Source organism: Cucumis melo, chromosome 12, assembly GCF_025177605.1.
Source record: "Cucumis melo cultivar AY chromosome 12, USDA_Cmelo_AY_1.0, whole genome shotgun sequence".
Lineage (NCBI taxonomy): Eukaryota > Viridiplantae > Streptophyta > Magnoliopsida > Cucurbitales > Cucurbitaceae > Cucumis > Cucumis melo.
This window is the reverse complement of record NC_066868.1, coordinates 24,840,336-24,855,867: the sequence shown is the minus strand read 5'-3', so window position 1 is coordinate 24,855,867 and position 15,532 is coordinate 24,840,336. Positions and strand designations below refer to the sequence as shown.

At 33.1% G+C, this 15,532-nt stretch overlaps 3 protein-coding genes and 2 non-coding genes across 6 annotated transcripts; 3 read left to right on the top strand and 2 right to left on the bottom strand.

The window, feature by feature from the left end:
• The first annotated feature begins 977 nt into the window (after positions 1–977).
• On the top strand, positions 978–3,207 carry LOC103485311 (peroxidase 42). Of its 2 annotated transcripts, none has more exons than XM_051080054.1 (4): positions 978–1,533; positions 1,629–1,811; positions 1,946–2,111; positions 2,403–3,207. In XM_051080054.1, the coding sequence occupies exons 1-4, from the start codon at positions 1,303–1,305 to the stop codon at positions 2,810–2,812; spliced, it is 990 nt and encodes a 329-aa protein (XP_050936011.1). In that variant the 5' UTR covers positions 978–1,302; the 3' UTR covers positions 2,813–3,207. The 2 variants fall into 2 exon arrangements, with proteins under 2 accessions (XP_050936011.1, XP_008441087.1); XM_008442865.3 differs by having other exon boundaries at positions 1,629–1,817.
• A 2,372-nt stretch (positions 3,208–5,579) lies between these two features.
• On the bottom strand, positions 5,580–6,884 carry LOC103485300 (uncharacterized). The gene is made up of 2 exons (XM_051079764.1): positions 6,586–6,884; positions 5,580–6,461 (listed from the first exon to the last, which is right to left on the bottom strand). Exons 1-2 carry the CDS (start codon positions 6,808–6,810, stop codon positions 5,580–5,582), a joined length of 1,107 nt encoding a protein of 368 aa, XP_050935721.1. The 5' UTR covers positions 6,811–6,884.
• Positions 6,885–12,174: 5,290 nt separating this feature from the next.
• On the top strand, positions 12,175–12,259 carry LOC127145031 (small nucleolar RNA SNORD25). The gene has a single exon (XR_007816811.1). It is a non-coding gene; the product is annotated as a small nucleolar RNA SNORD25 (small nucleolar RNA).
• A 56-nt stretch (positions 12,260–12,315) lies between these two features.
• Positions 12,316–12,460, top strand: LOC127145042 (small nucleolar RNA snoR136). Its single transcript, XR_007816821.1, has one exon. It is a non-coding gene; the product is annotated as a small nucleolar RNA snoR136 (small nucleolar RNA).
• A 2,050-nt stretch (positions 12,461–14,510) lies between these two features.
• LOC103485322 (uncharacterized) lies at positions 14,511–15,532 on the bottom strand. Its single transcript, XM_008442877.3, has one exon. The coding sequence runs from the start codon at positions 15,363–15,365 to the stop codon at positions 14,772–14,774; it is 594 nt and encodes a 197-aa protein (XP_008441099.2). The 5' UTR covers positions 15,366–15,532; the 3' UTR covers positions 14,511–14,771.

Genomic DNA, 15,532 nt, shown 5'->3' with positions numbered 1-15,532 from the left:
TCTTTCAAAACTTACAATCAACATCCTACGACTATCATTATAGGTACAAATCTTTTCATGTTTACACAAAAATTAGATTTTTAAATGGTGTAATGATGATATATAACGAAATTTTGAATGATTACTATTTGAGGTTACCATTGTAATTGGTCGTGTTGTTTGAAATTTAATTTTATTAGAAAATTTGTCAAAAGTAGCAAAAATGAATAAACTATTTAAACTTTAGGATAAAATCAAGTGTTATGAGTTTTTGTCTAGTTTATATATTTTTATTTTTATTGAAAACCCTTTTCCTATCTTTTCATTACTTCAAAATAGTTTTAAAATGTCTATTAAGGCTAAAGTTAGTATAAATAAAATTTCGGAAATTTTTTTTCGAAAAAAATTGATAAATTATTTATATTTTATATTAAAGTCAAAATTTATTACGCGTAGATGTTTATCAAATTTTCTTTCTTTTTGTTGATAATTTTCCAAAATTTGGATAATTTTTTAAAATAGTAAAATTATTATAAAAATGAAAACAAACTATTTATACCTTAAGCAAGAAATACTAAAAAGGCAAAAATTCATTTACTTCATGAAGCGTAAAAATTAAATATTTTACCACTTTTTGTTATTTTTTACCATCTCTATCAATTATTTGTAAAAAGAAAACTACAAAATTAGATGTTTTTTCTTTTTTAAGGTTTAATCAATATTAAAATTTCTTAAATTGGCAGACAAGTTGGTGTTGGTAATTACGAATAAATCCCGAATTGACTAAAAATAAATTCTTCTCCAAGTAAAATAGACACGTGGATGAAGAAATAAGTGAATCAAAGGCATCCACAGTTCAATAAATGGAAAAAACTACTTTCTGCTGACTCATTCATAAGTTTTCATAAAATTTCATAAGAAAGGCCAAAGGGCTTATGAAAGTGAATGTCATAGCAGTAAATGAAGCACAGCGCCATTGAAAGACAACTCAAATTGCATGCAAACCCACATAATTATTCAACAAACCCACATCAAATTTCCCATAAAGATCAATTCTTTAGGGGGTTCAATTACCCAAAAGTGAGGTAGTTGAAAACCATTAAACAACAAGAAATCAACAATTTTGTAATTTGTTTGTACAGAAGTAAGAGATAAAATCATCGTTAACCATTCCTTTATTTCGTAATACAACCCATCAACCATCTCTCTCTCTCTCTCTCTCTCTCTCGGCCTTTATCTTTCTCTTCCTCAATTATTTAAGTACTACCCAAGTGAGCTAAAAGCAAGTTCAGTGGACAGTGTTGTAAGAACCACTACAGAAAAATGGGTTCCAAAACACTGTGTTTCTTCTTCTTTCTTTTCTTTGTGGCTGTTTCTTTCAAGTATGCTTCAGCACATGATGAGGAAGACAATGGTCTTGTTATGAATTTTTACAAAGATACATGTCCCCAAGCTGAAGATATCATCAAAGAACAAGTTAGGCTTCTCTACAAGCGCCATAAGAACACTGCATTCTCTTGGCTTAGAAATATTTTCCATGACTGTGCTGTTCAAGTAATCTATTCCTTTACCATATCCTTTTAATTTTTCCATGGATTTCAATTTTTCCTGCTGAATTTCTTTTGCTGACATAAAAATGATGATATCAGTCCTGTGATGCCTCTCTGCTGCTGGATTCAACAAGAAGAACCCTGTCAGAGAAGGAAACAGACAGAAGCTTTGGACTTAGGAACTTCCGGTATATAGAGACCATTAAAGAGGCGGTGGAAAGAGAATGCCCTGGAGTTGTCTCCTGTGCAGATATCCTTGTTCTGTCAGCCAGAGATGGCATTGTTTCTGTAAGTACATGTCTTCTTCGTTTTCCATTCTCTGTTTTGCTTTTGCCCAAAACTAGTAAGGATTCCTCACCCTGTCTGATTTAGATAAGAAGCTATTGGCTTGGCTTTAACTCTGCCTTTTTGTGCAGCTTGGGGGGCCTTACATCCCACTTAGAACAGGCAGAAGAGATGGAAGAAAAAGCAGAGCTGATATTTTGGAAAACTATCTTCCAGACCACAATGAAAGCATGTCTGTTGTCCTTGAAAGATTTGCTGCCATGGGTATTGACACCCCTGGAGTGGTTGCTTTACTAGGTAAACATACCTGAACTTTGCTGAAACTTTTGGGTTCTCAGTAGCCAAACAGCTTATAAAGTTGTTCCTTCCCATTTTTGAGTTCAACATGCGGAGGTTTGGGAAAGTTCTTAGTAGCCAAACAGCTGACGCTTTCAGTCACTTTTGAGACTTGAGTCTTAACACTTCTACAAAGTTTCTTTCTGAATTTGAGCATTAAACTTGTTTAAAGTTCCATGCAGATATCTGAATCTCTTAAATCTTTTGAATTTGCGAAAACGTAATTAGATCTGAACCCTTCGTGTTCTGCAGGAGCTCATAGTGTTGGTAGAACACACTGTGTGAAGCTGGTGCACCGGCTGTACCCACAAGTAGACCCTGTGCTGAACCCTGGCCATGTAGAGCACATGTTGTACAAGTGTCCTGATGAAATCCCAGACCCCAAGGCTGTACAGTACGTGAGGAATGATCGTGGTACACCGATGATTCTGGACAACAACTACTATAGAAACATACTTGACAACAAAGGACTGCTGATTGTGGACCATCAACTAGCCACAGACAAGAGAACAAAGCCATATGTGAAGAAAATGGCCAAAAAGCAAGACTATTTCTTCAAGGAATTCTCAAGAGCCATTACCATCCTTTCTGAGAACAACCCTCTCACTGGCACAAAGGGTGAAATCAGGAAGCAGTGTAATGTTGCCAACAAGCTGCACTGAGTTACGGCAAGCTTGCTCAAGATCCACGTGATCTGCCTCTCTCTGGTTAAGGGAGATAAGGGAGTGAGTTTTGGCTGAATAATTAAGATTGTGGTTTATCCACCTGTTGTAAGCTAAAATTAACGTGGTTGTGTTTAGAGGGAGGCTGTGCTGGTCACTGCTGCTTCTGTTTGCTCTTTAGGATTATGTCAAGTTGTGCTTGCTGTGAGCTTTGTGTTGGTAAAAGGGAATGTATGAACGGATGTTGTAATTATATATACGTATGTACGTATGGATGGTGGAGAGATGGTGTAGATGATGCATTGACCATATCGATGCCTGGTTATATTCAGGATCCATGGGCATGTACTTGAATTATCTTCTTGTAGTAATAAAAGCTGCATAATGGCAAGATATTCAGGCTGTGCACATTCATACATACTCGTATTGAAGGAAATGCACTTTTAATTTATATGGCTAAAAACACTGAAAATATTGGAAGGAGAATCAAAAGAAATATTTGTGCATGTAGAAAGAAAATACACAGACAAACAGGAAAAAATAAATGCACTTGTCAGTAACAGTATTTTGCTACATAATAATTGAATTCTTCGGGACCCTTGTTGGGACGTCTGTTTAGTATAGCCAAATGAAATAAATTTAGTACTAGATAAGAAAAGAACAATATCGTAATTTTCACAACCTTTAGATGGCAATGATACTATTGAAAATCACTTGCAAGATGGTAAAATCACCTTAAATTGATAAATTTTCATCTTGATCTAAGCAAGAACTTACCTTTATCAAGATGAGTGAAGATGCTACAAAAAGAAAAATTGGTTATTATTTTTCACAACGATGAATGGAAGAAACAAGGAGGATTACTTATTCAAACAGATTGCCCCACTTTAAAGGAGAGACAAATGTAAGGGAATAACTGTGGGACCTCAATATAAAGCCTCAAAATAAAGCAAGAGTATGATAAAGGAGACTGGGTTTACCGTTTGCTTCTTGTTTATATGTTTTAATCTTTAGTGCTTGAAGTATTGTCAGAATTACTTTCTGTTTCTTCAGAGATATCTTCATTCTTTGCATTTTCTTCCATAGCTTTTGGCATGAAGGAGCCAAAGGGAAAGCTGCAGTAAGGCTGTGATTGGAAGGAGATGTAATTTCCACTTGATGGTAAAGAATGGTAAGCATAAGCTGAAGGGTAAATCCCTGAATTGAAAGAATTTGGAGGCGGCCAATACATGAAAGGAACAAATGCGTTTGGTGGGAAATAATTAAATGGGTTGTGACTTTGGTAAGGGGCCATAGCAGTACAGGAACTAGCAACCATAGGATTTGGAATTGGATGGTTACTTTCTACTGGAGCTTGAGAAGGAGATGGCAGTGACTGAAATGCTGCCACAGCACGAGTTTGGATTGAAGTATACCCTACTAATCCAAATTTTGTTGTAGTATCTGAAGAGACAGGCTGTTGGTAAGTACTACTTGGCTTTTTCCCCTTTGATTTTTTTGAAACTGTTCTTCCAACTAGCTCCTTCTGAACAAATTTGTTATCCTGTGTTGAACAAATTGTGTTAAGGTCTCAAGTTCATGATGCAATTATAGATAAGGGATTGTATCTTAGATCTTACAATGTTATCTGTCGTCGAGTGTGCAAGAAATAACTCCTCGCCTTCGGCATCTTTGTCTGTCCTGCAAAAGAAAGTTCATCGCTCAAGTGCAGCATACTAGCAACCTATCGTGGTAAATAATTCAATTAGCAGGAGAAGAGTTGTTCTTATCATGACAATGAGAAGGTTCTCTAGGTGTAATTACAATCCTCCATAAACCATATTTCAAAAATGCTTCTTTGTTCTTGTTAACAGACAACGAGCTTTCAAACATCTCCACGGTGGTATGAACCATGATAATGTCCACTTTGGACTTGAACCTTTATAGTTTTGCTTTTAGTTTCACCCCAAAAAGGCTCCATCCTAATCAAGTAGTTGTCATTTTTTATATACTCACGATCAACACTTTATCTAGCCAATATAGGACTTCGGTCGCATTTCCAACTATTCTTTTTCGTTACCTTCAGTGCAATTATAGCAATACCTGTAGTATTTCTGAAGCAAGTCCAAATTGTATTTGGTTTCTTTGCGGACAAGGTCATCAGGAAAACCAGCCATGAAAAGAAGTGTAATGCCCAAGGCTTTGAAGAAAAAACTCCCACTACGAATATTCGCCAGCATAGCCATCCTGCACATGAGTGGCCCAAATGACTTAAGCTTGTTTCTTCCCATTCGCTGCCTCACATACCTGAGCATAATCAGTGACAAAATCTTCTAGTTAGTCAATAACCATATATGAACACGACTATGCAAAGGTAAATTTGATAACGGCATCGCTCTTCTCGTAAAATGGTTGTCTTACTCGTTTTGTGGAAGATTTCTTGTCCTGCCACCATATTTGATGCAGAGAAAGAAGCAAGAAGGACAGTTAACATCCAATGGTCGCATAGATTTCTCTTCCTCTAGTATTTGAACTGGACATAATGTTGGATTATGCCTATTGGGGTAGAAAATCCTCCTCCTAATACCAGGATTCTCATACAAGACATGCTCCTGATAGCAAATAAAGTACATTTTAGCCATTTAGATTGATGGACAATAGACATAATAAAATGTGAAAATATTTTACTCGTCTAACTTTAAGGCAGTTAAAGAAAATAATAGCTGACAATGGTGCATATGAGCATTCTTTCATGTCCAAATCAAACTCATTGTACGAAAAATGCCCTTCAGTTTAAAGTGAGCGTGGTACCGACCACTGGATAGTTCTGAAGCACAACTTTAACAAATCTTGAGATACTTACCCCAGGATTTTGAGGAGAAATGAATGGCTCTCCTTTCCTTAAAACACTGAATTGATTGAAGTCCAAATCGTATATCTCCTCACACCCATGCCTTATACCAAGACATGAAAAGACTATTATTTTCCTCATGGTATGAGACTGAGCATTTTTCTGCAGCAAGACTTCCGATTCAATAATTCTCTTTACTTCTTTAGGACAGAAGGCTAACTTTGGAGGCTTTTTTTGAAGCGATACATTTCGAGATCCTACTTTACAAACTTCATTCCCAGATACAAGGATGTTTGGTGTTCTATCATACAGTTCAAACTTTTTGATTTCATTCTTTTCACTTTTATCTTCTAGCTCACTTTTAGGCTCCTGTATTTTTCCATATTCTTTAGCTTTTGTTTGAATGTTTTCAGCATCAGAGTGATTCGCCAAGTATCTTGAATTCGAATCGAGGTATATATGTTGTTTAGCATCATTGGCACTTTTGGAGTTTCCATTAATTTCCCAATCCTTGATGTCAGAAGGAATTTCCCTCCCCTCATGATAATAATAATCTTCTTCATCAGTTTCATCTGTATCTACGCGATCTACTCTTATATCACATTCCTTTAACTTTTCACAATGCACAAACTGTGTCTCATCCATACTCATCCAACTAACCAATTGATCCTCGAGATTTGTATCTTTTGAAGACAAGAGGTGAGTTCCATCCTTCATTAGTATTTCATTTTTCTCAACATTACGATGATTTCTACCTGGTTCTTCTTTGCTTCTCTTAAGCCTCTTGAAACTTCTTCCCACTGTCTTGGAACAACTTCCCTGAAATGGAAGGAGAAAGTGGGCATTCAGAACATGAAACAAAATGAAAAAATACAATTGAAATGAGTGAGAAAAAAAAAAAAAAAAAAAAAAGAGTAACCAAATTATAACTGAGAAAACGTACTAGTTTATCAGCAAGTTGGGAATCCTTAACTCTTTCCTCTAACAATTTAGCTTCAAGAAATGATATTCTCTCCATAAGCTCTGCATTTCTCTGTCTCTCTCTTTGTAACTCATCAGCCATTTGTGCAATAACATTCACATTCTCCCCTTTGGATTCATGGTCTATTGTAGCACATAACCCACATGGATTAACCAAATCAGAAGCACAAGCTTGAAGCTCCACCATCGACCAAAAAATAAATAAAAACTACTTATCCCAAAAACGTACAGTTTAAGATCAAATCATCAACTGATTTACTAAACCCCAATACCAAAACCCGTCAAGTCCTTGTTCTTTATTACAAAAACCAAATACCCAGATGAAACAAGTGAACTAAAATGCTGAATCAAAGAAGCCCATGTCAAAATCGCATCAACAAATATGGAAACTGGAAAAACAATCGAAATGGAAATGGTGTAAAGGGTCAGAAAATGAATTGAAGTTCAGAGAAAAACAAAATGGATTGGTAATGAATTGAATAAGGATGAATCCCAATATCACAGATCATTCTAAAGAAGGCAAAAAGAAAAAGAAAAAAGAGTCGTAGTGATAAGTTGCTAATGAAGCAAAACGGAGAGAAGAAGAAGAAGAAGGAAATGGCATGCAACACCATGTGCAGTGGAATTATTATTTATTCCATCTCTTGAAAAAAAAAATTGTGTGCATCAATCAAAATGTCAAAAATTCCCTCTCTTCCTTCAAATTGAAAAAGAAACAATATTTAAACAGAATGCAAGCTGATAGAATTATATTTGTTTGTTCTAAGCTTCATTTATCTTTCTATAAACGAGTCAACTATCCGATAAACAACAACACAGCTAAAGTGACATTTTTTAAATTTCATATGTTACTATAAACTAGGGAGGGGTAGATCTAATAACTTCAAGCTGTATAATAGTTTTTTGTTAACACTAAATTTACTATGAATACCATATTACTCAACAAAAGGAAAATAATTATAATGCAAAAGTCTCAACGGTACTTTGAACAAAATTCCTAATTTGTGTGATAAGTCTAGAAACAAGTTAATTAGAATTCACTTCCACACCATATCAACTCTCTATCTAGTTGCCAACCCCATAGATTTGTTGTTTGAACCTCCTAACTTCCAATGTTGTACTAAAAGGACTCAATGTCTCATCCAAATTTGAGGATCAACAAACTTTATGTGCATTCATTCAAACATCTATTTCATAAAAAAAAAAAAAAAAAATAAAAAAAAATGATTTTGTTTCGTTGAAGAAGTTAATAATTGAATTGTTCCCTTAAAAAATGTCAACTATTACAAATAAAATAGAAAAGGAAAAATCCAAGTTTTTAACCAAAAGAAGAAAACAATTATTCTACACAACCTTTAATTGTTTATTTATTACCTTTAAACCTCTAATTAAGAAGCTTAATAGATGAATTAAATATTGGGAAACAGCTGTTGTTTTTGCAAAGAGGGATTCTGAAATTTGTGCACTCCTCTTTCTTGGTTTCTTAATTTTCAAATTAATCCAAAAACTCTCTCCCCTCTCACACTACACTACTTTTTGTCTATTCTAATTTAATCAAATCAAATATCACTACTTAATTTACTATTTCTTCTTTTAATACTTTCCTTTTTTCCTTTATTATTCTTTCCGCTCTAAAATTTAAAAAATATTCACATCTTTCATTTTCAAAACTTATCGGTATTATTTAGATAGAAATTATTTTTGATAGACTATATTTAAAGGTTTATTAAAATTAAATAAATTATAAATAGGTTAATTCTCGTAAATATAAAAAATATGTTAAAATATTTACGATCCGTATAATAAAATAAAACAAGTCTACGGTATTTTCATAAATTTCATGTTTGTCCTTGAATATTGTGGACAATTTTCGAGATTTTTCACCACTTTTTATTGTTCTTGTTTGCGATTTATTCATCTTCTCTTCATATTATTACTTATTCTTTTTGTTCGTGATTTATTCATTTTCTCTTCTAAAATTTATTCCTTATTCGAATTTGCACTCTTTTCTTTTTTCACTTCTTCAAATTCCTATTTGGTAAATGACCTTCGTCATCTCTCGTATGTTTCTTCTTGTAAATATTGATGGTTTGTTATATTTTTTAAAAAAAACCCTCGTAAATATTGATGGTTTTAAATATAGTAAAATGAAAAAAATATATATATTATAAAATACCACTATATATATATATACACACACACGTTATGGATAGAAAATAATATATCATTTTGAAGACTAAATTGTTGTTTATTTTATAATTATAATTTAAAGAACTTTGAAATGGCATATAAATAAGTATTTGTAGACAAAGTGAGAATGGCCTCTCTCTCTCTCTCTTTTATTATGACATGTCAGAAGAAATGGGTCTTTTTCTTTCTTTTTTGATACTCCAAAAAAAAAAAAAATAGAGATGAGATAATAAAACAATAATAATAGAAAAATGTGTGCACACGTGCAAGTAATTTTAAAAAAACAACAAACTCACGTGCAAATGCTAAATTTAAATATTAGTCCCTTTAATTACATTTCCCCTTTTGTGTCAGCAGAATACTAAGCTTAACCAAACTTTGGATTCCTCTTTCCTATTTCCCACTTTTCCCCTAATCTCTTTCTTTTTGCCCATACAATAATCAAATCACTATATTACCCCCCAAAATATCCCATTCTAATTGGTGCTTTTACGTCCCATAATAATTCTTCCATTGCCTTTTTCTTCCTTTCAATTCAAACCCGGTTCGTGGTACTTTAATTTCAATCGTCTGAGTTATGTTACGAAAGAGATCTAGTCAGAGTTACGGTCTCTCTGCCGGTCGGTCTAACTTTCGATCTCTGATTTGTCGATTCTCGGGATTGCATCTACGATTTGAGGTTCTTTCTGACTCTTGATCTAAGGACCTCTAAGAAAAAAGCCTAGGACTCGCGTAGTAGGACGGAGTTTCTTAAGCTACGTAGGACCAATCCGAAGGGAATAAACTAAATAAGGAATCCTTCCTTCCTTTCACTTCTTCTTTCACCTCTTTCTATATCTTGATTCTTCCTCTTCCTTTACCGCTCCGTGGGTTGAACTTGAACTGCTTTCATCTTTCTCTCGAGTTACGAAGTTTGTATTTGGATCGTAGAATTATGAAATTGAGTTTTTTTTTTTTTTTTAACAAATGTAAGAAGTAGAGAAAGAAGGTAAGATTATGTTAAGTTATTTGATATAAAAGTAAACTATAAATGGTATCGGTTTAAATCCTAAACCTTTTTAGATATATTAATTTAACATTGTTAGTTATATTTTATTTTAGACAAACATTGTGTGAGACTCATTATTTATCAAATATTACTCTCAAGTTGTCGTAAGCAAATTAATTTAAACTATGAATTAAGAAGTCTACACACGTATAAGAATTAAAAAGCATAAATGAGTTTTAAATATAGCCTTCTAAAATGCCTAATTTTTAGTTTTGTATTAATTATTTTGATTAAAATATCCAGACTCCCTATTTTTAATTTTAGTTTTGAAAACCTCAATTCTAAGAACTTTAGTTTTTCAATAAATAGTCACTATTTATATTTCACATTTTTCATATAGGATTTAAATTCGTTATAATAAAGTTAGTTTGAATTGATTTTCTTTGCATCATAGGTTTATATGGTTGTTTTAAATTAATGCTCTAAATGCTAATATAAAGTCAAAGTATGCATTATTGGAAAATTATGGGTCTAACAATGTAAAATCTTGAGACGAAATGAGAAAAAAACGAAACATGTTAGTGATAAAAGTGATCAACATTTTAAAACTAAGAACGAAATAGAAATAGGACTAGGAAAAAAAACTTTAGATTTTTTTTGTTAACATATTTGTATTTTCAGATATTTTGCCTATATATATACACTTGGTGTTTCATTATTAAATTACACAAATAAAAGTTACTTTTAAATAATTAAAATCAAACGAGCATAATTTAATTGGCATATGGATAAAATTCTAAATAAAAAAATAATAATAACAAAGAGAATAAAAAAAGTAAAGTCATTTGATGTTTTGGTTAAATGTTTTTTTTTTCTTCATATTATGGCTTTCACATTTATGAAGATTTTATTAGGTTTTATCAAATATTTCATGAGTTTTTATTAAATTACAACAACTAAATTTTAACTTTTTAAACTATATGAATTTAATTCTCTCTCTTTTCAAACTGCCAAAGATTAATTTTGTAATTAAGCATGTGTTATGATGCATAATAACATAATGTTTACCCTTATATTATTGTTTATTGAATTTTGCAATGTTGCCTTCATCTCAAATACAGAGCTGAAAACATAGTTGTACTTAGTACCACTACATCTAACATATTTGACTTCACATCTTTTATCTACAACGTTATTGTAATTTTAGCATGATTAACCGTTGTTCTTAAACAAATACGATATAACAATATTATTTAAGATCACGAGCGTTGGAACAACGATAAAATATGAATTATGACAAGATGACTCTAACTAGCACTCTCTCATATGAAATATAGTGCAAGTTGTCTCCTCAAGTACGACTCAAGTGGCAAAGACCACGTCGTTTGTGCTTAGCAAGTGATTCACTCTAACAAAACTTATGATTGACTAACAAATATCAACTAAGCTTTGCGAATAATTGCTCTTTGCTTTTGTCTAACTTATTCAATCACTTGAGATCCAAGTCACACCTAACAAATATATATATTTCTTTGCAACAAGACCAACTTAAAATCGACGACTTTTAATTTCACGCTAACCAAATGTACGGGCAGATCATTATTCCAACAGAAAGAAAAAGAAATCAATCGAGAAACTTACATCTTTATCATCGAGAGATTTGAGTTTAGTAACGGTTTATCTCTAAAATTTGAATTTCAAAATTTTAACTCACAAAAATTTGATTTTATTAACATTTTGTGGTGAACTAATAAAAAATATATCTGAATGAATTTTATCTTTTCTCCATCTATCTAATTAGAAGAAAACTCCACTCCCAATTGGGCAACAAATAAGCCTTCTAACCATTCACCGCGCTATTGGGCTGGCCCAATATTGACTGAAAGGCCCAAACCACGCGGATTTTCCCCCCTCTCAAATTAGGGCAACTCAAAGAAACCTAATTGTTGCGACTTCGCCGCTTCGCTACCTGTTTAAAACCCGACGGCCTTATCGACTAATTCATCGTCTTCTCCTTCCCCTCCGCTAGGGTTTAGCTGTTTACCTTTTCTTCTTTGTCTGGGAAGCGCTTGAGGTTTACCGATACTTTCTGAATACATCTCGTGCATTTTGTTAATTGTTTCTTATCGTTTTTTAGGCTTCATCATCTGGCAAATGTGGATTCAATCAGTTCCCATTTGACTCGTTCCCTTGAAGCAATATCAAGCGTGTTACGTCCTGTTTTCATACTTTCTCTTACAGTTCTTTACTATTTGAGATCATGGGAGTAACTACACTGTTTTCCTAATCTTCATTCATTCTTGACTCGTTTTTTTTCAATCCTCTCTCACTTTTGATGATTTTTTTTCGATTATTTATGATTCGGAGTTCAATTTTGACGGTGATGAGTCTATCAGACCTGTTATGATTTGCGAATATGATCGCAATCTATAATGAACATCTAAGGGACTGAGTTGCTTCATTGTGCTCCGATTTATTCCAAAATTCACTAGTTTTAATTTTTTTGATTTATGTTGGGCCTCTCTTTCTGAACATTGATTTTGTATCTAGCTTTACATTCAATGAAGTTCGATCCCATTGTGAGGCCTAGACGAACGTTCTCCTCGCTATCCAGAGTTTCATTTAACATGATCCATTTGGACGTCGGAGAACTACATTCTTTCTTCTTCTTTCATCTATTACTCTGATTTTGTGTATTAAATTTATGAACATACTCACTGTTCAAAAAAAAAATTCCTTTACTTTATCCTCACTCATGCTGTTTTTGGATTCTTTCCCTTTCAATAAAACTTAGCTTACAGACTGAACGAGTAGCTGGGGTTTTTCTGGATTTTTTAAAATTTAGTACCTTCATGAAAATATCATTCAAGTTTTAAGTGTCAATTCTAATGCATTTTGAGCAAAGATTATAGTTTTTTCTTCCTTTTGAAGTTAAGTTTGATCTGTAAATTTACTTCGTTCTGTGCAATTTTATTGTCTAGAGCTGATGGATTAATTTTGTTTGTTTTTAGTGTCTTCGAAGTCCATGGCTCCGATCTGATTTCTAGTTTTTTGTTCTTGATAATTATTCAATAAAGAAAAAACCTTTCCATGGCATTGAAGCCTTAAGTTGAATAGCGTGTAAAGATTGAACTATTAATTCTAATGAATTACAAATAAATTAGTTTCTGCGGAAGAGTTTGGGTTCTTTTTTTTTCTTGAAAACATAGATCATTTGAAGATTAAAAATACAAATTAATTTTATTTACCATAAATTTCTTTGTTATAAGTTTCAAACAAGCAAAAACAAATTATTGTTATAAGAATTATGAGTATTATTTTTTTATATAAATTTTTAATACATAACGTTTCTTTTAAGTTTAATAAAAATACTTAAATCACCCCGAACTTTAAAGTATGAACAGAACAAAAAAAAAAAGAATGAATGAGCATGACCAGTAAACTAAAAGCCTATCTGTTAATGGACCAAGTAATATAATATTTCCTGGTTGTGATTTGTTAGTATTCTAAGTGATTCACCATGCCAAAATTTGTCACATCACCGCTTAGATGTTATATTTTAGGTTTTGGAATTTAACCCTATCTTCTCTCAAATTTGATATAAAAAGAGTATAACTTGGATATCCCTAATTAAACTATAATATAAGCAATGCATTTGAAATTTTATTTTATTTTATACGTTTAGGGTTTAACGTATTATTATTTTATACGTTGAGTATGTATAATATAGTTTTTATGTACTTAGATTTTCATTTGAAGGTTCATTTAAATTTTTATTATATGTTTCTCAACTAAGAAATAGATAATAATACGTTAGGCGTTTTGGAATTGTTATTGGGATGGTCAGAGTAATTGTTAAAACAATATTTTCTTCAATGTCAGGCATCAATTAAAATTGTTTTCATATAAGTCTAAAATCATTTCAAATTAAAGTGATTCGAGTCTTTCAAAATGATTATTTAAATTTTTTTGCGTGAATTATGGTTTGTTAGTGATATGTTTCTCTAAATTTTCATATTAGAACAAAAACGAACACCGTCTGTAATTGGATTGTTAAAACAATTTCATAGTTTTTTTTTTTCCCGAATGTTTGTAATGAACCAGGAAGAATTTAACAATAAAATAAAAAGAACTACTCAGTTAATTAATTATTTTTCAAACAGACAACACGATTATAAATTGGGTAACTCGAAATTAATTTTGATGATTGAAAATGAATTGTAAATTTAAAAATTAGATAGTCAAAATTAAATTTCTAAAACGTAGGTCAATAATGAGTCCCAAACAAATGGAAAATAGTGTCATGTCATGCTAAAAGTGGAGAATTGAAAGGCCCAAATGGGTCTCAATCACACGAAGAAAACAAAGAAAAGCCCATCAAATAAGCCTAGTTTGGCTATTACAAGCTAAGGTGGGACATACTCCCCCTCGTGCCAACCTCTATCACCTTCCATTAAAAGCATTTTTGGTTCTTCTCTTATTTTCCCTTGGACTGTTCCATGATCCATCCAATTGCTTATTCTTAATCCCTATCATAGCAAGATGCCATTTTTTCAAAAAAAAAAAAAAAAAAAACAATTAAAATCATACACCCAGAGTAATAATATTACTGTCTTAATGCATCTCAACCTATTTTGCTAATAATATAGTAAAATTCTTCTCGTCTTGTCCTAATGTTTGGACTCTTATCGATAATTTTGTATTTGATGTCACAATTAACAAGCAAGAGCTGTTCATTAATGCACACAAATTACGAGACCATACACTTTACCAATCCCCCATATACACAATCCAAGAATTTGCCTCCACAAATTATGTTTGAGCTCATTCGTTACCATTTTAACTCGCTTTCACTGAGTCAACTCGGCCGAATCACTGCCCAAACCCCCAAATTTATAAAAAATATAATTATCATATAAAAATCCCCATTTCTTTCATTTTAATTTTTTAACTAAATAAACTTGAAAAATTTAACCATCGAACCCGGTCTGACTCCAAACCGCATCCCGAACCCTCCTCATATCTCGGCCTTTCAGAGTCCGGCCCACGCCCTCGAAAACCGACGTCGCTGCCGCCGTGTTCCGGCTCCTCGCGTATTCCCTCGCTAAATACTCGTGCGGCGGCACCATCTCCGTTTCATCGTTGTTGTAATACCCTCCGTCGTCCATCTCCCGCAACGACTCCACCGACTCCGCCCATAGAATCTTGCTCCAATCCGGCACGTTCACCGGAGCCGATGCTGACACGTGGCGTCCACGTGGGTTATTCCCCTGCGACGTTGCCACCGCCGTCCTACTTCCAGAATCTTGAAAAGCAATCGACACTCCACCGAGGTGTCGTTCATCGCGCGGCGTCGATCTCCGGCGAGTTCTGACTGTAATGTTCCCGTAATTCTCATCTTCGCCGTCGGCCGAGTTTTTGTTGTCAATTATCGACCATACATCTTCTTCACGGAGCTCTGATGAGTCATCTCCATTATAAGAGCCTTGTGCGTGTCCATTATTGCTATAGCTTCCGAGGAACCGTTCGTTCCTGTTAATACCTAACTTCCGTCCTTTCGCCATCCGCCGGCCACCGTAATTATTGTGAATTTGGATTTGAAAAAGAATTATATACAATAATTTGTTAAAAAAAAGAAGAAAAAAAACAAAGAATCAAAACATATAGAAACGAAAAAAATTACAAAGCCCACAGGAAAGTGGGTTTTGGTTTGGGGATTGGAGAATTATAT